This window comes from Bombyx mori, chromosome 5 (assembly GCF_030269925.1).
Source record: "Bombyx mori chromosome 5, ASM3026992v2".
Taxonomy (NCBI): Eukaryota; Metazoa; Arthropoda; class Insecta; order Lepidoptera; family Bombycidae; genus Bombyx; species Bombyx mori.
The window spans coordinates 15,136,481-15,159,688 of record NC_085111.1 but is presented as its reverse complement, the minus strand read 5'-3'; the positions used below and the strand labels follow the sequence as shown (position 1 = coordinate 15,159,688).

The following is a 23,208-nucleotide window of genomic DNA, read 5'->3' as shown; positions in this document are numbered from 1 at the left end:
ACAAGAGCTTTCATACACACGTTAGTATTAAAAATCTCACAGATGGCGCTGTATTAAATAGTATGTTGTATATTTCTGTCTCATTCTTTGCTGGCTTCATCCTACAAATTTTTGTATTTGTGTCTCTTACCTGTCGTTTTTTTTTTTTTTTCGTTGCATCTGGTTTGAAATCACAACGATTCTAAAGAAGTTTTCACTTCAAAAGATGTACGGCTTCTAGCACTTCTTGTCAAGAACAATTCCATGAGCTCATCGCGAGCATGGTCATCAATAACGCAAGTCTGGGCTTCGAATAAGGACACTAGATTTAAGAGTTCTATTTCGCTGAATGCTCAATCTCACTGAACCGATTAAAACAACTATCAGGTAGTACATGACATACAATAGGTAAGCAATAAACCATCGCATAGGATTTGTTCCGTACAGTTTTGAGTCAAAACAACAGAAACCTTTTATGAGAACCATCGTATAAACTTGCTGAATTATGAAGCTACTACTAATAGATTTCTTGACAAGAGAGCATTCGGCACCAGAATCCAAATACAAATAATACGACTCACCAGATTGTTCTTATTTACCAAAAATACCGATATTACGGCCTGGCCACGGGGATCGGCGGTGCGAACAGCGAAGCGGTGGGCGAGGCGACCATTCGCGCAGCACCGTTTGCAGGCCACGGGTACTCACGTTCGCCGCCGCGACTAGTAAGGAAGTCCGACAGCGAAATGTCTATATCGAAATTATCTCGATATTGCTTACAAATTAATAGTTTTTTGGTTCCAAATAATAGGTATTTGGAAAAGATTGTGAAGTACATGATTTGAATAAGAATCGGAGTATACCTATAGATGGAGAATTCCACAAGAAGTACGAGAAATACTTTGGGTGGCTAGACTTCCAAATAGCTGGTCTAGCTAGTATTTCAGCTATTTTATTTTTTTATTGCTTAGATGGGTGGACGAGCTCACAGCCCACCTTGTGTTAAGTGGTTACTGGAGCCCATAGACATCCACAACGTAAATGCGCCACCCACCTTGAGATATAAGTTCTAAGGTCTCAAGTATAGTTATAATGGCTGCCTCACCCTTCAAACCGAAACGCATTACTACTTCACGGCAGAAATAGGCAGGGTGGTAGTACCCACCCGTGTAGACTCACAAGAGGTCCTACCACCAGTAATTACGCAATTTATTATTTTGAAGATTTCATTTTTATCACACGATGTTATTCCTTCACCGTGGAAATCAATCGTGAACATTTGTTGAGTACGTATTTCATTACAAAAATTGGTACCCGCCTGATATTCGAACACCGGTGCATCGCTCAACACGATTGCACCGGACGTCCGTTAGGCCACGACGACTTTAAAAATATAAAATAAAAAATAAATAAAAAATATAAAAATTTCGGCGTTAATTTTTCGCGGCGAAAACAACTAAACTCATTTAATCACTGTACTATTCGCCGCGACTACCGCTCGACTCCGTGGCTCGCGCCGTCCGTATTCATGCATTTGTTTTGCTCGCCCGCCGCATCGCGCGATTCGCTCGGTACATTTCGCCGGTCGCTTCGCCGGTCGCCGGTGCGCGTGGCTTGTTAGGTACATTTCTATGCGCTTGTTTTAGTCGCTAGACGCTTCGCCGTTCGCACCGCGCGAATATTCGCATCGGCGAATGTCCCGTGGCCAGGCTGTTACGCAGCTACCGGCACGTCGCTCCGCTCGGCCGGTGAATAGTTGACCCATCGAGTGCCGACAGACTGTGCTTGCGTCCCATATCTCGTATTGGCTGCAGCAATCACGTGTTGATTGCGACATGGTCTTCCTGATTGTACATGTCCTCGTGTGATGGTTAACCTACAATCAAAAACATCCACGAGAACACTTGTTCCGCTCGATCACTCCTGACTACACTTTACGACTTATCGGAAACTTTAAATTCATCAAAGCTTTAAACTGTTTTAATACCATTTTAACCAAATCAAACAATAGGGTATACAAAGTTCACTATTCAGCAGCCAGAGCACGTACCACAGTCGTTCATCAAACTTCAAATTTACTCTGTACAAATCAGGCATAGCTTACAGGAACTCAGATCAAAGAAAACTTCCGAGTAAAAATATCTAACGCCACGGCTCTCCAGCCGACCAACAATCGCAATTGCCCTCATGATGCGCATCCACAGCGTGGATCGCCCGTGTGCATCACCCGCTGACTACACACGATGGTCTTTACAGACCCCGACCTCCGCCAGAGCCAAACGCGCACCGCGCACCCACGGACTACTTGAGTTGCCTCAAGAGACACCGATTTCTACCGGGCTACGACTACGTAATAGCTACTGGTACGGTCGAACACAATACGGCCGATAGACTATCCTTACTCGAGTTTTCACCACAATTTAAGCTTGCTCTTCATCATCATCATTTACATCAACCTCGACTGGTATGTGTCATGCTGGCATGTTTCTTAGCCTATCATGTGGGTATTTGAAAGTACGTTTTGAATTTAAAGCTTTCAATGTGTAACGGTCACCATCCAATACTGCAACTACTTAAAACGGCCCTTTAAACTTCGTATCTAATTTCGTTTGATTACGCTCTTCGATTTAATGTGTGGACGAGCTCACAGCCCACCTTGTGTTAAGTGGCTACTGGAACCCATAGACATCCACAGCGCAAACGCACCACACACCTTGAGATAGAAGTTCTAAGGTCTCAGTATAGTTACAATCGCTGCCCCACCCTTCAAACCGAAATACACCACTGCTTCACGGCAGAAATAGGCAGGGTGACGGTACCCGTGCGGTCGATGGCACTATACGGAGCACCCGTCTGGTGCCACGTCCTTACCCACGAGAACGACGCCGTGCTGCGACGCCGGCAGCGCGCGATCGCAGTCAGAGTCATTCAAGGATACCTCACAGTCTCCTACGAGGCGGCGCGCCCTAGCGCAAGTGCAGCCGGAGCGCGGGGGCTCCAATCTCGGCAGTCCGTGCTGGAGGCGTGGTCTCGTCGTTTGGCGGACCCGTCGGCCGGCCTCCGTACCGTCGAGGCGATCTGCCCGGTTCTCGCGGACTGGGTGGGCCGCGACCGCGGAAGTCTCACCTCCGGCTACCTGTGCAGACTCACAAGACATTTTACCACCATGCAAACTTCTAACCGCAACAAATCTTACCAGCCACCACGCAAACTACAATTTTACGGGTTCCACCTCTCCTACACGATGTTTACTCCCCCACTGAGGAAGCCAACCGCGAACACTTGTCAAGCACGCACTTCACCGGAAAAACCTGCATCCGCCAGCGGAACCCGAACACCGCCGCATCGCCAGACACGAACGCACCGGACGTCTTATCTTACAGGTCACGACGACTTCAGATGTGTCAATTTTTCTTCCCCACGGAAACTTGCTTGCTTTCTTGTTTGCTTGCTTGCTGGAGCCCGAAGTCATCGAACGTGTAGTGTTATTGGTATTGAATCTAGTAGATTCTAAAATTTCAGCGACAATTCACAGTCTCATGTCCTGGTTTACTGCACTAATGCCATGTAACTCTAGCAGTAGCCATTGGCTTAAAAACGATTCGTGTCGGAACTACCCACTCGTCATGACAGATCCATTATTGCGATCGAAGTTTCACTTCAGATTTGCACTTGCCTTAATTTCTTGCAATAGCTTGTTACGTGTTGTATTTCCGCTAGTAAATGCCATGTGATGAAGTCGACAGTCAAACTGGGCAACATGAGCCAGAATGTGACGATTTCTTCGTGGCTCAGATCTTCCATCGAGGTAACAGAGACGTTATTACACGACTTACGTGCTGGTCACGCTGCATTCACGCTCTTGTGGCGTACCACTACTAGTATTCTGATCTGCATCATGTTTTTTTTGCTGTACTTCGAACATGTTCAAACACGTCACGCCAGTGAGAGTAGAGTCCTGATCTCACTTCTGATGTCGGCGCACGTCAGGGATGGCTGAGCGGTAGGTTCCGTCATCACTCGTATTTGATTGAACACAGTTTATAAAAAGTCAATAAAACCTTTTGAATAATAATTATCGAAACTCAACACACACAACTTTCACAATGACAGGGTAAACCGACAGTTTCGTTGCACATACCGACAGACCGACTGACCGACTGACTGACTGACAGAGACTCACTGACTAAGACGGACGGAATTACTGTCTGACACGGAATGCCACGACTCTGTCCACGTACCGCCATTTTATACTGTGGCGTTACGTAGTCTACCCTTCATTTTGTGATATTTATCAAAACAACATTTCATCATTTAAAATAATAATCAAAACCACCGTCTTAATATTACTAAAAATCGTTATCCACGACAACTAAAGTCGTTATCCACGACATATATATATAGATATGTACATAAGCTGAATCTCGGAAACGGCTCCAAAGATTTTCATAAAATTTAGTAGGTATACAGGGGATTTCGGGGGCGATAAATCGATCTAGCTGCGATTTATTTTCAGAAAATGTTTTATTCGTGTTTTCAATAATCAACTCTTCCCGACATCTATTGGCGAATAATAATACTATTTTTTTTAATTGAGGGCAACTAACCAAGAAGGCGTTATCAAAAAAAAAAACGAGCAAAGCTCGGTCATCGTCTAGTATCTATTTAAGCAAAATGTTGTTGTGTTAGTACAATTAATGACTACACAATTTTTGAAATATAATTGAAAGGAATTAAGAATCTGATGCTTTCGAACCTTGTGTGCCTTGTTTTATTTACAATGTCAAAGCACTACGCTCTGCCCGCAGGCCGCTAACCCAGAAACGTCACTTCGCTCTTTGTGAAAGGCCCCATCTGTTTTCCGAGCACACTGTGTATAAAAAAGAGGTATAGATACATATATTTCATTGTGCTGTAATCAATATCATGACACTGTAGATCATTTGTTGCGATTTCCTTTGAATGCTCACTGGACCTCACGTTCTTTGTGGTTCATTGTTATTAATTTCGACTTTGGTTTTTGGTTTATTGTTATTAACGTTCGTATCAGAGTCGGTTCTTGAAAATTATAATATTTTGCTTCAACCATTATATTTAAAAAGTAGACCAAAACCTGAATCTTTTTTGTCTACTATGCAATAAAAGAAACTGTTTTTGGAAAGCCGAGAACTTCATTCTTTTTTTTTTTATTGCTTAGATGTGTGGACGAGCTCACAGCCCACCTGGTGTTAAGTGGTTACTGGAGCCCATAGACATCTACAACGTAAATGCGCCTCACACCTTGAGATATAGTAGTTCTAAGGTCACAGTATAGTCACAACGGCTGCCCCACCCTTCAAACCGAAACGCATTACTGCTTCACGGCAGAAATAGGCGGGGCGGTGGTACCTACCCATGCGGACTCACAAGAGGTCCTACCACCAGTAATTACGCAAATTATAATTTTGCGGGTTTGATTTTTATTGCACGATGTTATTCCTTCACCGTGGAAGTCAATCGTGAACATTTGTTGAGTACGTATTCTTAGAAAAATTTTTACCCACCAGCGAGATTCGAACACGTCTTATCCTTTAGGCCACGACGACTTCATTCGTTTATAGCTGAGCAGAGAGCAGTAGGGCAAGTTGGACCAAAGAAGAACTGCTACAGTCACCACAATCTAGTGTTTCGGAAATTATCATTATTAACTCCTCAAAGCACAGTGACAAAGCAGTGCTCGCCTTAGACGGAAGTCCGAGGGAAATCGAGTGCTTATCATATTATGTCCCATTGATGTTCCAAAACCATACATTTGTTCCCTTGTATGCAGCAGCAGAGCATGCGCCCTACCTGATGGTGAATGATTACCGTCGTTCATAAACGTTATAAAAGCTGGGAGCACCTCCAAGCCGCTCTCTATCGCTAAGATACTACCTGCCTACTCTCAGAAGTGAATGATTTATTACGGAATGCTGCCTCCCATGCCTGCCATCCACCTATTTGTATTTATTGAGATACGATTTCAAAGTCTCCATGGCATTGTATGACGTCTTGTCTGCCCTTCAAACGTTAGTTTCCCGACAGAAATAAGCGTTCGTGCGTTTTGGTGTGGATTCACAACATATATGGTCTACAATCAGTAAAATAATATTTTTTAAGTTCAACACATGTCCAACGCGGAGAATTTGGATGTGTGTGAATTTATACACAAAAGAAACTTTTATTGTTACTGGAACTTTAACTGGAAACATATTGTGGAAAACTCTACTTGCTGAATTTTTCTGGAATAGCCGTCATTTTATTTTATAACCTCATTATTGGGAGTATTTCTTTCATAAAATGCTGTTATAAAAGTTTGATATAAAATGTTCGTGTATCTTCGGGCTAAATTTTCCCGTTATTGGGTGATTCACATAAGTATCGACTTGAATCGAATTGAGGAGTTGCCGACTAGTGAAATGCGATTGTGGGATACAAAAAGTAATGTATAGTCGCCGAACTAGGAAATAAAAATAATTTCTTTTCTTATAGATTATTGATATGGTTGAGTAGTTTTAAGCAACTGCTGATATGTACTACTTGGATTCGTGCCATGTGTGATATGGAATAAGGTAGAATTAACAATTAACAAACGTGGTTGTAATTAAATTGTTTTATCAAAAAATATGTTTTTCTTGGATATATGCTACAACTATTTTTAAAGGTTTCGTGAAATATCAGTCTCGGTTCTCACAAAAACTAAAGATCCGATTCCGTAAGATCATACCAAAGCTAGACTACTTTGCAGAAATCAGACCATTACTTATTGGGAGTTTACTTATTACTCAAATTGTCGCGTGTTGACTTTCTAATGGTAAAAGGATTCTCTGATTGCCCACTATCGAGATATAGATTCACGAGTTCGCATAACTTTTATGGAGCCATTATGCAAATGTTTTTCCTGTTGACATTTGGATGCAGAGTTGCTTTGTAGATAATAAACACTGCTTTATGATAACTCCGATATTTATGAGCAATGGTTTTACAGTTAAAATGCTATTCTCATTTGTTACTATAAACTCAGTAGTCCAGTTCATTGATTGTTCAAAGTCTAATGAAGGCAAGTAAAATTTCAAATTTAAATTATTTCAAAATTCTTCCAAAAATATGTTTTTTACGTAACTTTTCAAACACAGTTTCATTAGATATGTTCTTTTTTAAATTGTCTTTGACTTTGAGTGCTGTATAGAATAGATTAAATTTTTAGTTGAAATCTACGGCGTAGCAATGCCTCGAGCATTACATGGTTCAAAAAGCCAGAAATATTCTTATGCAGTTGTGTACATAGTAGTTACCCTTGAATTTTACTGTTTCTTAAAGAAATATTTTTACATTTTTCATTCTTGAAACAATCTGCTTGTAAATTTTCTTCTTCTAATAAATATTGCTGGCTTTGGCCGTGCGCGAAAAAATTCGAGGAAGCAATTTCTCCTAATGAGAGCCTACGTAGCAGCAAAGCTAACAAAGTACGTAGTGCGGCCTGGAACAAAGAAACCTAGAGCACACCGCGTCCGGGTGACCTAAAACTGCAGGTGCCAGCTTTGTGCCAGTTACTGGAACGCAAAGCTTACGTAGAGCCGTAGCAATGAATTACGTAAATCTGTTATTTTACACCGATTTTGTAAAAGTCAAGAACCAGCTACAAACTAGGCTTCAAATTCCTCAATAGTATCTAAGGAACTAAGAAACGTGACCGTGATTGTGTATTGGCCAACAATTGGGGAGATTTAAACAATTTACGTAACATAGTTTGAAGTGAAGAAACGATATATGTATTAAAAAAAACCACTGCCAACGCCCTTTTCCTCACTTATTAAACTCATGAGTAGTAGGTATATAAAAAAAAACAGTACTGAATTGAAATAGTGATTCTTTTGTTTCATTGAATTTCTCAAAGAAAATTCAATACAAAGAGATAAAAGTATCTTGGAATGTATGAAAAAAAGCTTTGATTTCGGTCGACCAAAGATAAAGTAATATTTGCATAAATTGAAAGATATTTGTTCGTAGTGAGAATTTTTGACATTTACAAATACTGTACCTCCAAGCCTGTGAAGGTTTTGCCTGTCTTTTGTCTGTCAATTTACAAGGCACGTTATAACCAGACACCCTTTAATTAACGAGCCGAAGGCAAAAGTCAACAAATTACTTTTTGTAATTTTGATTTTAAGTTTTTAAAAGATAAAAAAATCGATAAAATGAAGAACACGGTCTTTATTAAAGTTTGATTTTAGTTTCGTTAGTTTTATTGAAACACTAGCGACCCGCCCTCGCTTCGCTTCGGAAACATTAAAACACACATGAAACCAAAAAAATATAATAAAAAAAAGAAAAAAAAAGTAGCCTATGTTCATCAGGGACAATGCCGGCTTCTAATGGAAAAAGAATTTTACAAATCGGTCCATTAGTTTCGGAGCCTATTCGAAACAAACAAACAAACAAACAAATCTTTCCTCTTTATAATATTAGTATAGACTAGCTGTACCCGTCCGCTTCGCTGGGCATTTAAAATTAACATTATTATTTCCCACCCCCACAAAGATTCTCATCATTAACGACCCCGCAACTAGTGTAGGGAGTCCAACACTCATATAAATATTAGCCTATCCATTAAGTACATGTATTTCCTACATGGATACCAAATTTCAAGTCAATCGGAAGCATGGTTCAGTAGTTATAACGGAACATCCGTAAAAACCACTGTAGATTTATATATTAAGTATAGATAATAACAAACGAGCACTCAGGTCGTTAAGTGATGTTCGCTCGGTACTATGTAGTTTGCGTTAATTGCTGAAGACGCTCGTTAAATTAATTTGATCGAAGCTTGCGAACGCCACGTATCCTGGAAATTTTCTGAATACTCGAGTGCCATTAATTAGTCGAAGTCTGAAAGTGCCTGTGAAGTTGAGCAACTCGAAGGATGCTTGTTTCTAACGTTTCGCGATATTTCGCTTCACATAATTTCGTGTTCATTAATTAATAGTTAGAATAAAGTTTAGCTAAGATTGTACAGTTCGTTGCTTAATGCGTAAAGCCGACCGGATCTATTCGAGTGAAATTATTTCGGGATTAAAAATCTGAGGCAAATGTCTTTTTTCCATGAAGGAATTTTCCGACGTTGTCTAAAAAGAAATCGGCAAAATTTATAAAGCATAACTTATGGAAAACGAAACGAAACGAATAATGGTATACAAACACAAATAATTCACAAATATTGCCCACGTTAAATTGATTGAATTGCATTTGATACATTTTGTAGCCGTTGTCATTTATCAGAAACCGTTCTCCCTCTGCCAATTCGCAGAGTGCCTCTCCAACTGATGACTGTCTTGACTATGAAGCCTACGCGCCATGGGCGAAATTGGATAGCTGCCAACAACCCCAGATCATCTTTCATTAACGCAATAGTCACGTTTTCAGTATTATAAAATATAAAAAATGAAAAAAAATAATTCAAAACAACAGCGCAGTTGACTAATTATCATTGTATGTAACTACAAAAAGTAAGTAGTAATACTTGTCAAAATTTATAAGAATATCACGAACCCATCTATGTTTCACATTCCAAGGCCCCAAAGATGAATTAGGATTTTCTTCTAATTTCTGGGTTTTGGAATAGTTACAGAACAAATTACACCTAGATTAAATTATATCAAAAACACTGATATTTATCAGGAACTGACTTCTGGGGTATTTAGGCCTGTGGTACATGAATCTTCTATGTTAAGCTTGATGGATCCAGATCCAGCAAAACAGTTTTCAAATAAATAGTTTTGAAGAACTTCTAATGTTGCAAAATTTAAATGCAACTTCGTAACTCTTGCGTCGTGTCGACGAAAATTATTGGTATATTTTTTTCTGGCTACAAAATAGAATAGAATAGATACGTAAGATAGATAGATTATTTTAAACATATTCTATACGAGTCAGCGTCTGGTGGTTTCGTTTTGACATCAGTCTATTTGACTATAAATTGTTCTGTTTCTACTCGTGTTGCTTCAATATATTTTTCTACATTGGATATTGAATTTTCCAATTCGGAAAGTACGCCCGCTTTGGTGATTTGTTACAACGTACGAACAAAAGGCACTTTACCGACGCGAAAAATTGTGCGGGATCTTACTATTGTATTTCCTTGCTCCAATCATAATTTCGTAGTCATATTTTTTTCCCGAGAATTCTACACGTTTCAGTGCTTGTACTCGTCTTGCGTGTCAGTTGTTTGATTTTGTTTTATAATGATAACAATTAATGTTGTTTCCTTTCTCTAGGAAACTAGTTTCGTTTTCAGAAGAAAAAAAAATGTAAAACAAATAAGATATCCTTAGCTATCCTTGACTAGTATATGGTTCTTTAGAAATTTAATGTTTGCGATATGCTATAAGAAACTTTGTTTAACCTAAAAACGATGACTTTCAGTATAAAGCTACACTGTCAAAAAGCACACAAGCCATAAATTATGAGCGTAAATCGTTTTTCTTCTGTAATCTATCTATCTATCTATATTTCTAAAAATAAGTTGCTGTTCGTTAGTCTCGCTAAAACTCGAGAACGACTGGACCGATTTGGGTAATTTTGGTCTTGAATTATTCGTGGAAGTTCAGGGAAGGTTTAAAAGGTGAGAAAATATAAAAAAGCTCGGAATTATATAAAAACAAACAATTTTGTTTTTCCTTTGATGTGTCCGCTTGATGTGTCTTTTATTTATCGATTGAGGCACTACGAAGTCTGCCGGTTATTATTATTAGTGTTATTTAAATATTGAAAAATAAAAAAAATACATTTGTCTTAAGTAATTTTATTATAAAAACCTTTTTAATACAATGAAACGTTTTATCGCGGTACTCCGTCCTATTGTTTACAGCTATTTGTTATCAAAAGATATTAGCCACTCATATATGTATATATATGGGCTGGTCTTAGGCTTTATAAAGTTTTGGTTTCTTATAGTTAATTTGTGGTTTCGCCTTATTAATTATAAGAAGCTGCTTTATAACGCAAAGTCGCAAACGCTACATCCAAATCAGAATTTTTAACATTGATGAAAAAATAAGTAAATTCCATTTATTGTTCTATACAGTTCGTTTATACGAATGTTCGATATTGTCGATGCTTTAAATGCTCTGTTAAATCGTTTTATTTAATGTAGGTATGAAGCTATGAATGTAATTTTATAGAAATTCAAATAACGTTTTTGTTTTAGGTTCAGGAAAATCATACACTATGATGGGCTCCCCGGGGGCTGACGAAGGCGGCATCATTCCTCGGCTTTGCGACGCCCTCTTTGAGAGGATAGCTGTACAACAGACACCGCCCACTCTCACGTACAAGGTAAAAACAAAAAGTTTCACACTTATGTAAACAAAGTCCCTGGTAGTCCTATAGAAAATCAATACGTTATACACAGGCGGAAAACCGTGTTCCGCCTAATTTGGTCGTGTGAAAACATCTATTCAAACGCAGGGAAACAAAAGATAAACTATTTCTTTTTCATCATCAATATTTTGGTAGTAATTTGCCGCATCTTGGAATCTAGATCACGAACAATTTTTCCAACAATTAGGTTAGGAGGGCGGAGAAAGCCCGGGCTCCTGAGGCTTTTAAGAGCTTATCCTTTCTCATTGGTGGGCGAGAAACTAAATTATAAATGATTATAGAGGAATGACCTTTCGCAGTTAGGTCACGTGTAGTTTAAGTAGAACAAAAATAGCTTTGTTTTGTCTTCAATATTTTCTATTGTTAGTTGAGATTATTAGTAAGAAAAATAATATAGAAATAATGTTTTAAGTAATTTGAATATTTGTTAGTTTCTGAAATGATGTAAAACATTGTGATTTAACGCAGTAATCAATCATTTGCTTTTTGCAATAAAGTTACTTTTCCCTTAACAGGTGGAAGTATCATACATGGAGATATATAACGAGCGGGTGCATGATCTCCTAGATCCGGAGACCACGCGGAGGTCGCTACGAGTACGAGAGCATGCTGTCCTCGGTCCATACGTTGACGGGCTCTCGTTGTTGGCCGTTTCCTCGTTTAAGGTATGCGGTTTAATAACATCAATCTATATATATTAATACGTGAAGCAAAAACTTTGTATCCCTTTTTACGAAAATTGCGCGGACGGAGGAGGTAGGCAGCGGCTTGTCTCTGCCTCTGGCATTGCTGAAGTCCATGGGCGACGGTAACCACTCACCATCAGGTGGGCCGTATGCTCGTCTGCCTACAAGGGCATTAAAAAAAAAGAGTATGAAATTTTCCACACTTATACAGAATATAGAGAAGAAGTGCACAATGCTAATATTTTTTTTAAATAATGCATAAAAGATACATTAAATCAATAAAGAAAACATTACACACACTGCCATCTATTTGACACACACACATTTATACTCTTTGTTAATTGTCAAAATTTTGTTATTGCTTAAAGTGTGTAGTCAAATTGAGAATATGTTAATATTGTTTATCTTTAATATTACGAGCATTTGTCTAAGACGTCTTGGCGAAATCTGTAACAATAGGACCATAGTAATGTTGAAACTTATAAATTCAATTAATTATAATCGAATTTCGACTACTGCGGGACCACTAGTAAAAATAATTTGACAATCATTTCAAAATAAATACGTCATTGTTATTGTTACAGGAGCATTGTAATACTAAGTGTATCCATATTTTTTACTATTACTTATCGTTTCTACAATTTTAAAAAGTATACAAGAAATTTAAAATATTGACATCAAGAGGAATGAATTAAAATGATATGCGATAGTTTGAAACAAACGGGAAAAAACACACAACAATTATAACTATCACGTTAAGTTAATACTAAGGTCATTGACGAGGTTATTATCTTGACTAAAGTAATAGTGTGCTAAATCTACTCAATCTGAAGTAGACGTAAAAGGTAGGAACTTAAACCTCATTTTGCTATAAAGTGTCCCATTGCGATATAATGTTACGACACTACTTTTCACTTTGAAGTGTACAAGATGGGTCGTTCGCGGGCTTACCTGCCTTAAGTCTTCAGTAATAGCATATGAGAAGTCTAGCAGTGTTTCATAAAGGAACCTTTTATGTGTGCCCGTTGAATATTCAGAACTTGCATCTTTATCAAAGTAGTAGAGTTTGCTTGATGATCGAATACATATGATATAACATTTTTGTTTATCTTTTTGAATAACAGCTCGCCGACCATTGGAATTAAAAATTAGTGGAGAAATTATTTAAACTTCTAGGTGAATACTCTTATGAACTAAGGAATAATTAATACTCTAATAATATTCTAAATGAATATTTTCGGTATGATTTTTGAACCGTCTCCCAGACCATGCTAACAGGGCGTAAAAATCTAATGATAAATACGTAAAAGCTATCAACCGAAACAAAATTAAGAAAGAATTAGGGAAATTATAAACTTTTTAATTTTATGCTAGGCATTGTGCCCATGCTGTTGAATATTGACATACAGGTACCTGGACTGGTACACATGCGTCATAATTTTATTGACACTTATTTTAAGTAAATTATCTTCATTAAATCTTTTAATTTTAATAAACACAATATTAGTCAACTAACCAACTAAAGAATATTCATGGCTAATTACTAAATAATAAACTTTCCGATTTCTTGAAGGTCGCTATTTAGTTCTCGTACAATTCTGTTCCTTGTCCTATTTGTGAGTTTCAATTCTTTTTTTCTAGATTTCATGAATGAAATAGTCGAGGGTCGGATTTTATTTGCCTTAATTATAATCTGTCACTAATGACTTGATTTTTTTTTGTTTGGTCTTTTGGTTTGGTGAAATTTGGTCTCTAGTCTCGGAAGGTTCTGTTCTTATGAGAAATAGCTGGTTTTTTAAAATTATTTTTATGGGTGGCCAAGCTCACGACCCACCTCGTGTGAAATGGTCACTGAAGTCCACCTACCCACTTTGAAATGGATCTAAGTCGCAGTGTAGAGCGGCTGCCCCGCCCCTCAGATCGAAACGCAGAGTTGTCGTACTTACCCGTGTGGGCTCACAAGACGCCCCACTACCTGCTTCTGTTATTTGTCACCAACGAAAAAAATCAAATACGAGCCATATTTATTATTACAAGATATCATGCATTGTAATTGGAGTTTTCCTTGACATAAAAAATGTTACAATTATTAAATAGTTGATTCAAAATTTAATTAAAATCATTATTACTACATCCTTAGTTCATGCATTGTTTTATCATTGGGTGCTTCGTTTCGTGTTTCGAATTTCACGAAGTTCACGTTAAGAGTCTTAAGTTCTCTTAAGTTTTTGGAACACGTTTATAAAAATAGCATTGTAAATGTTTAGAAGTTTAGAAACATAATCACAGACTTGGAGTGGGTTGTTTTGTTTCAACAGCTTCATTAGCGACTTAGGAGCGCTTTCGGAGCTTAACGATCGGTCGTTACTTTTGTCGATATTCGCTCCGTGTGCTCGTTCAGTTCGACAATTTGCATTACGTAATATTTACAGTAAAAATGTGCTTTTTTTAAAATTCATAATAGAGTTATTTTGAAAAAAGTTTGTAATTAGAATGTATGAAAGGAACTTTGTTTTTTTTGCGCAGGTTATTTACGTATTTAAGGATATACCTTATCTTGTGTGTTTGTAAGTTTTTTTTTTTTATTGCCTTTCTAGGCAGACGAGCATACGGCCCACCTGATGGTGAGTGGTTACCGTCGCCCATGGACTTCAGCAATGCCAAGGGCAGAGCCAAGCCGCTGCCTACCGCTTAATACTCTCCACAAGCCTCGTTTGAAGAAGGACATGTCATAGCGCTCGGGAAACACCGTGGAGAGTTTTTGCCACGTACCATAGCCGGATGGTAAGTGGCAAAAAAGATCTCTGGAAACGCACTGTGGATGACCGCAGTGGCTCCAGGTAGTATGGATGAACTCTACTCCGGTGGCGGGCGGCGCGATGGTAAAAACGAGACGTTGGTATCATCTCGAACAATTCCTCAGAGCACTCCCCATGGAACATGCGGTACAAAATACAGAGGGAACCGAAGTGTTTTAAGTTCGAAGTGTTTAACAGAAAAAAAAACAATATCAAGCATATTTTTGAGTGAACTGGTACATTTTCGTCGTATGTCATTAACGTTATTTCCCTAGTTTTCGGCTGTTGAAGCTTTCTGAAGTCAAGGGAGGCAACCAATCAATCATTCCGCTCAATAAACTAACTACATTTGTCGAAGTCCAATGTACTGTGATATTCATTATTGATATATCACAATATTTTCTGAGTAAATTTATTGGTTATTTATTGAACACTAATTAAACACTTTTTTACTGTTTTCGTGTGTTTTGATTGCTTCAAAAAAGATTAGTTTTTATGGCAAAGAGTAGATGCCTGTATGTTCACATATAACTACCATAGTAAAGAATAATATGGTTTAATAAAAATATCACACCAATAAAATGTACCACCGTTATGCCTATCTACAACTCAAAACAGTCCTATGTTCTGATTTGCCGAACCGCGGTCATCATCTCAAAACAGTCCTATGTTCTGATTTGGCGAACAGCGGTCATCATGCTGATTATACCATATACATAGAGCACTAGTAAAAATAATGGACAATTATCCTGAGAGACTTTAGTTTTATTGTATTATATATTTAGGAACTTATCAGCGCGTCAAACAAAGAATATCGCTCGAGTCGTTTAGGAATTCAGTGACAAACAGAAGAATTGCATTCTAAATATTGATATAAAAATGAGATTCACGATCAACCTATCTAACCAATAAATATATATATTGCGGTGAAGGTCAGTGTGAAATATCCAGAAGTATCGGATTAGCTATCATTATTTATATTGATTTCTTAAAATAATTGAAAACTGATATTCAATTGGATTTTGTCTTTGTTCAGATAAATTCAATTTTCCTGACGGCCCTTCGATATCCGAAGCTACTTCGTTTGAAAAACAATAATACAAATACAATGGATTATTTAATTCGATACCATTGTGATCTGATTTGTGCGTAACGTTTGTTTTTCATTTTTGAATAAAAGCGACAATGAGCGTCTTAAATTGATATTAATATAACTAGTCAGGTCATAAGTATTGTCACACAGTAAAAACTTTTCTTTTAGAATGCTGGCCACAAAAAAGTTTATTGAATTTGAATTTCGAATTGTTCATGAAAATAAAAATGTATACTTTTAGAATTTTACTCATTTTTAAATATGGAGTGGACGCTTAAAGAAGACCGTGTTGCAGTTATTGCGTTGCATCGTTGCGGTTACGCGCCAATTCAAATTTGTAACATACTGAAAATTTTAAATATAACCAAAAGATTCGTTTATCGTACCATCAAACGATACAATGAAGACTCTAGTGTAGATGACCGGTCAAGAAGTGGTTGCCCTCGGTCTGTTAGGACTCCAGCAGTGATAAAAGCTGTGAAGGCGCGAATTCAAAGAAATCCCAAACGTAAGCAGAAACTGTTGGCCCTTCAGATGGGGTTAAGCAGAACCACGGTGAAAAGGGTATTAAATGAAGACTTAGGGCTTCGGGCATATCGAAGAAAAACAGGACATCGTTTGAATGCTCGTCTAATGGACCTGAGACTGAAGAGATGCCGCGCTTTGTTGAAGCAGTACGCGGGAAAAATATATCGGGAAATTCTTTTTTCGGTTGAAAAAATTTTTACCGTAGAAGAGAGCTACAACAAACAAAATGATAAGGTGTACGCACACAGTAGTGAAGAAGCGAGCAACCGTATTCCGCGTGTCCAACGAGGTCATTTTCCATCCTCGCTCATGGTATGGTTGGGAGTTTCTTATTGGGGCTTAACAGAGGTACATTTTTGTGAGAAAGGTGTAAAAACGAATGCAGTTGTGTATCAAATTACAGTCCTGACGAACCTTGTGGAACCTGTTTCTCATACCATGTTCAATAACAGGCACTGGGTATTCCAATAAGATTCGGCGCCAGCTCATAGAGCGAAGAGCACACAAGACTGGCTGGCGGCGCGTGAAATCGACTTCATCCGGCACGAAGACTGGCCCTCCTCCAGTCCAGATTTGAATCCGTTAGATTACAAGATATGGCAACACTTGGAGGAAAAGGCGTGTTCAAAGCCTCATTCCAATTTGGAGTCACTCAAGATATCCTTGATTAAGGCAGCCGCTGATATTGACATGGACCTCGTTCGTGCTGCGATAGACGACTGGCCGCGCAGATTGAAGGCCTGTATTCCAAATCACGGAGGTCATTTTGAATAAACTTTAGTGTCATAAGAATCTATGTTTTGTTAAGTTCGTTTTGGTATATGAATGGTTACATAATGAATAAACTTGTTTCAATTATTTTACATTAAACATGTGACAGAATTTATGACCTGACTAGGTATAGCCTTTTCATTTCATCTTCTTATTTAATTTGTTTTAATTTAAATACTTTCTTCTGGTAAACTTTGAGCGTATTTGTTGATGGTAGGATGTACTATGATGCAGAACTGGTAGGTACCACTATTCTGGATAGTGCTACAGCTAAGTAGTCGTAGGTTGATAGGTTGAACCAGTCGTAATGCAATACAATTGTGATTTCGGCCATATGGTTCAAAGTTTATGGCCGCGATTTACGATGAATATCGATTTGTACCGCTTGTATCCATATCTTTGTCTTATAGCATATGACTTAAACTGCCTATCGTTTCTATTTGTCACTAACCAAATAGTTTCATTTCCGTCAAGGAAAGCGATAAAGTTCTGTCGTTTTTTTTGCGTTCTGATGGCTACATAAACATTTACGTATATTAGGTACATAATAATACCGAATAATATTACATACATAGGTACTATTTACTACAGTGAGTGAGTTGCCTTATTATAAACAGTCTTTTGTCAACAACTGATCATAAAAAATCCAACAAAGGAAAAACATGGTGACGTATAACAAAGTATTGCTTTTCTGCTACATGCAAATGAGAACTAACTCTTAGTCATTTTTGACCACGAAAACTAAAGTATTGGAAACTTCGGAAATAATATAATCTATATATTAATACGTGAAGAAAAAATTTTGTATCCCTTTTTAAGAAAATTGCACGGACGGAGGAGTATGAAATTTTCCACACTTATAGAGAATATAGAGAAGAAGTGCAAAATGCTAATATTTTTTTAAAATAATGCATAAAAGATACATTAAATCAATAAAGAAAACATTACACACACTACATACCATGTATTTGACGCACACACGCATGCATACTATTTATTGTCAAACTTTTGTTCTTGACGTCTGTTGTCAAATTGAGAATAGATAAATATTGTTTGTCTTTGTTAATATTTTTTATAGTGTAGTCTTGGCGAAATTTGTGATTATAGAAGTATAAAATACAATCATTATAGTGTACAAACTTACAATTCCAATTAATTATAGTCGAATTTCGACTACTGCGGGACCTCTAGTAACAATTAAAACGCGAGCTTAGACCGTAATAGTAGTTTTAATCATTGAATGATATTAGAAAATATTTCTTTACAATTAAAAAACCATTTTTCTTTGTGCTTTCGACTTCGATTTACTCAAAACGGGGAATATTTGTTTCTTTCATTATATTCTTCAATTCTGAATTGTATCATAAGCGCTTTACTCCACCTTAATAGAATTTGAATAAAATTCAGTATTCAGAGTACAATGTACCTTTTGCCTTTTGAGCACCTTTTCATACGTACCGAAATGGGTACTCTCTTAGATTCAATATTGATATATGAAAATATGAATGCTCTGTTTGAATTCGTTTATGGAAATATTTGGCAGTTTCGTTTGCATTGTATTTTTTTATTATTGATTAGTTTTTCCCGAAAAAGTTATGGCTGAATTATATAATATATATCTGATTATTTAAGTTTTTTTTTTATGAAAATGGGCGGAATGCTCCCTTTGTCCATTGATAATAGGAATATAGAGTTAAGTACAATAACACTTGATGTAGCGGCCCTATATACTGTTAAAAGTGAAAGAAAAATATGTACTATGAGGCGGTAATTACATTTATTATTTATTTATTAGAATTATCGTATTGAATTATGATCGGAATTTTTTATGTTTTAGTCATTTCGAACTGGAGATTTACTTCATTAATCTCAATTACTTAAGTCAAATCGAACGAACCTGTATGTAATTTTGGAAAGTTTGTATCCCGTTAATTTTTCATTTTAACGCTCATCTTTCCGTAGAGCCGAACAAAGAAAAGCCGCCTGTGACCAGAATTTTCGGATAATACGCGTTGGGCGGACAACTGAATTTCAGACTCATTAATAAATTTTGGTTTTTAAATTACTAAAAGGTTTATGCATCATCACCTTGACTAACAGGCCTGGCTTCAGGGAGAGCTTGCCTACGTCACAGCCTGAACCTTTGACCTTGCCGTTTGAAACGTATATACGTGATCCTTTAATTCTATTCGGGCATTCGAAATTTGTAGAAGCGTTAAGTTGGGTTAGTTGCCATTAAATTGTGACTGTACCGAAATTAGCCAAGCAAAAGGATAGGGTCCTAGAAATAAATTAGAGGGTATTTGTATTGTATATTATATTCGTTTTGGGTTAATTGTATAACAAAATGGTAGTCGTTTGTATAACCATTCCAATTGAAGAACCCGTTCTATTTTAATCGGTCGTAAATATAACGTTTTAACGTTATTTGTAAAAGCTTGAATTAAATTTAATTTTGTAGGAATGTCGTATCGTGTAGCAGTAGAATCATAATAGTATATTAACTAATGTTCTGCTACATAAATTTGGTAAGAAAGCCAACTATTTTTATTTAAAAAAAAATTTGTAAATTTTTCCGATTAATGAAGTGTTAACGTCGACACTTAAAATATGTAGCTAACTACCGTCTCGTACGCAGACTAAAATTACCGCTAAGTTCTGGCTGTTTGTTTGACTTGGAGTTTCACCTTTACGATAAGAGGATCCAACCTGATAGATGAGTGGTGCCAATATTCCCCTTTTTATTTCAATAGCCTCGTATATAATAATTTGAATCGACTTGTAATTTTTTCAACGACTATGAGGATTGTATTAAATCTTACAAAATGATTAACACAACAACTGCACCCGTATTCTTGACATCCGCAATGTGTGCTATGATTGTTGTCTGTAGGTTTATAGTGGTTAATGGATTGTTAGTATCTCTCATATCACTAGGATCGCATTGATAAAAAATTTATTAGTCAAACCGGCGGCGCCTAGGTAATAGGACCGTCTCTTGGTTTATGCATCGCTCACGTTCTAAGGTCAACTCATAGCCACTTGGCCATTGGAAAAGTATCAAAGATATGCATGTTCTACATATCATATTCAGCAAAGCATCAAAACTGCATAAGTAGTCTTCATGTTTACGACCAGCGAAGATCGAAGAAAATAGCACAAAGTTAGCCTTCATCTGCGATGTTAATATTGGAGTTTGCATAGCTAACACTTACCCCCAGCGCAATTGATCCTTCACTACACAGAGCATCGTCGGTTGAGATGAATAAATTCAACGCTTCGAGAAATTGAAAACGGTTGCTTCTCATTGAATTCCTCAACTGAAGTAGGCTAGTATTTTCTACTAGTATAGTGAGAAATTATAAAAAATGTTGAACGAAAATAATAAACTATTTGAAACTTTGGTTTTGTAAAAAAAATGCTATAGGCGGGCGGATGATAAACGGGTCATCCGCTGTTAATTGGATCGGAGTACGGATAACGTGATGCCAACAGATAAACACTAGACGGGATGGTCCGTAATCAATACGTTTGAGACTTCCATCTTATGTTTCAAGGTAGAAGACGGCATGTTAAGATATTTCCGAGCTCCGGTATCCATTTAACACCTCGGAGTGAAGCACGATCACTCATCTAAGCAAAAAGGGCCCTCTACCTACATATAGTGTATTATACATTTTTTGCCTACTTAACTGCCGTTAGGCTCGAGAGGCTATTTTGGCTTCACCACGGCTAATGAGCGAGAGCATACGGCGCTCAGCCTGAGAAGGTTTGTTAACATCTGCCTTAGTAAGAGCTGAAGCTCTATAAATCTACCACCGAACGGAATCGCGACCCACTGAGAAGATCCGGCGAGAAACTCAGTAGGTCAATAATGGCTGAGCGACAGTTCTGTCGTATACCGTGGAACTGAGTTTGTTGCAGTAAAACTGAATAAAATCTTTTGAAAAATAATTATTGAAACTCCCAACAAATCATTTTTACAATGACAGGGTTAACCGACAGTTTCGTTCTGACCGACCTGACTCTTAACAACTAACCTTAACTAGTAGGTGAGCTTACGGGGCTCAAACCTGACGATGTTGCTAACACGAACCCTAGCAAGAGCAGTGCTTTTCAGAATCTACCACCGGATCGGAAACGCAACCCACTGAGAAGATCCAGCTAGAAACTCAGTGGGCTCCTGACTCTATCCAAGTACCGCCCTTTTTATACTCTGGCGTTATGCCGTCTACTCAATTTTTTGATATTTATCAAAACAACATTTTATCATTTAAAACAATAATCAAAACAATGTTTTAATATTACTTAAGTCGTTTTCCACGATAAGTATATCATTGGGTCAGGTTTTCATTGTAATTCATACTAGCGACCCGCCCTAGCTTCGCTTAGGGAACTGTAATTTATTATTGATAACAGTATTTCTTCACTATTTAATGCATGTTATTATACATATAAACCTTCCTCTTCAATCACTCTATCTATTAAAAAAAACCGCATCAAAATCCGTTGCGTAGTTTTAAAGATTTAAGCATACATAGGGATATAGGGACAGAGAAAGCGACTTTGTTTAATACTATGTAGTGATTAAAAATAAGTTTTCCAAAAACCTCGGTAGTACAAATAAATCGGAAGTCTGATTGATATGTATTACGTATTTACGAACAAATCAATCTAGATACGGTGAAATAAGTAAAAAAATCTCATAAATTGAGTTGTTCGTATCAATTTCCCTTTTTTATCGGGAGATTATTCTTTTCCTTCATATTTCTTATTCCTTCAGTATTATATATACTATGAGTATAACGTGAAAAAAGGTGCTGGAAAAGCGGGCAATTTTATTTTTTTGTTCGAGAAATCGTCTTGAAATAAATCTTATTCAGGAATTAGATATGGTTTTGATTCGTAGACATATAGACTAGTCAACAAGTGCCATTTGGACCAACTTTTTCCAGCAGTCTCCGAAAATTATAAATGAGATGTCATTCGATTCGGAATGGCATCTAGATGATTTGAAAAAAATGAAGTTCCGCTTGCAAAAATTGTAAAAGTTATTAAAAATTAACTAAAAAAAAGGGGGTTTAGTTTTTTGCAAATACATATCTCAAAAAGTAATAAAGTTTACGATTCGTAAATATTAAAATGGCGAATTAGGTTTTTATAAACAAACGGTCTTAAATGTTGCTAGTAGCGAACGATATCGGTCTCTACTTAATTGGCCTATAGCAGTGATTATTATTATTCAGACTGTTTTCTAATTTCAATAGTAAGGCAATTACTGGTGGTAGGAACTCTTGTGAGTCCGCGCGGGTAGGTACCACCGCCCTGCCTATTTCTGCGGTGAAGCAGTAATGCGTTTCGGTTTGAAGGGTGGGGCAGCCGTTGTAACTATACTGAGATCTTAGAACTTATATCTCAAGGTGGGTGGCGCATTTACGTTGTAGATGTCCATGGGCTCCAGTAACCACTTAACACCAGGTGGGCTGTGAGCTCGTCCACCCATCTAAGCAATAAAAAAAAAAATGCGGTTCGCCCCCACTGTTTCTGTTTGTTTGAAGTTTGAATGTTAATAGTAGTTATTCCAAGGTAAGGAAACGGTTGGTTGCTGTGTTTATACGCTCTGATCCAGGGCAGGCGAGCGGTTTTTCCTTTTTGCTATCGTTACGCGGGATATTTGCAACATAATTACGAATTATTCTCGTGATTCTCTTTCATTTTAATACAGTGTTATTTCTCGATTGTCAAGTTTAAAAACGATGAAAGAAAGTTAAGAACTCATTACCGTCAAACACCGAACTCGATAAAAGCAAAAGCTGTTTATAATTACTGTGTATAAACGTCGCTTTTGCATTGGTTAAGTCTATTTCGCGAAACGTGACACGGAGTCCTTGGCCGCGGCTTAACTTGGCAACACTGAATGAATTTAATTTTGGCTCCGAGAAGTTTCGGCAGTCTC

General features: G+C 37.4%; 1 protein-coding gene across 7 annotated transcripts in view; it reads left to right on the top strand.

Moving 5' to 3' along the window:
- The window catches only part of LOC101743647 (kinesin-like protein KIF13B), a 144,974-nt gene that overhangs the window by 80,441 nt on the left and 41,325 nt on the right, over positions 1–23,208 (top strand). For all 7 annotated transcript variants that reach the window (XM_038011164.2, XM_062668768.1, XM_062668767.1 and 4 more), the window contains exons 4-5: positions 11,204–11,331; positions 11,892–12,041. In XM_038011164.2, coding sequence (XP_037867092.1) covers positions 11,204–11,331; positions 11,892–12,041 — 278 coding nt within the window. The remainder of the gene's footprint in view (positions 1–11,203; positions 11,332–11,891; positions 12,042–23,208) is intronic.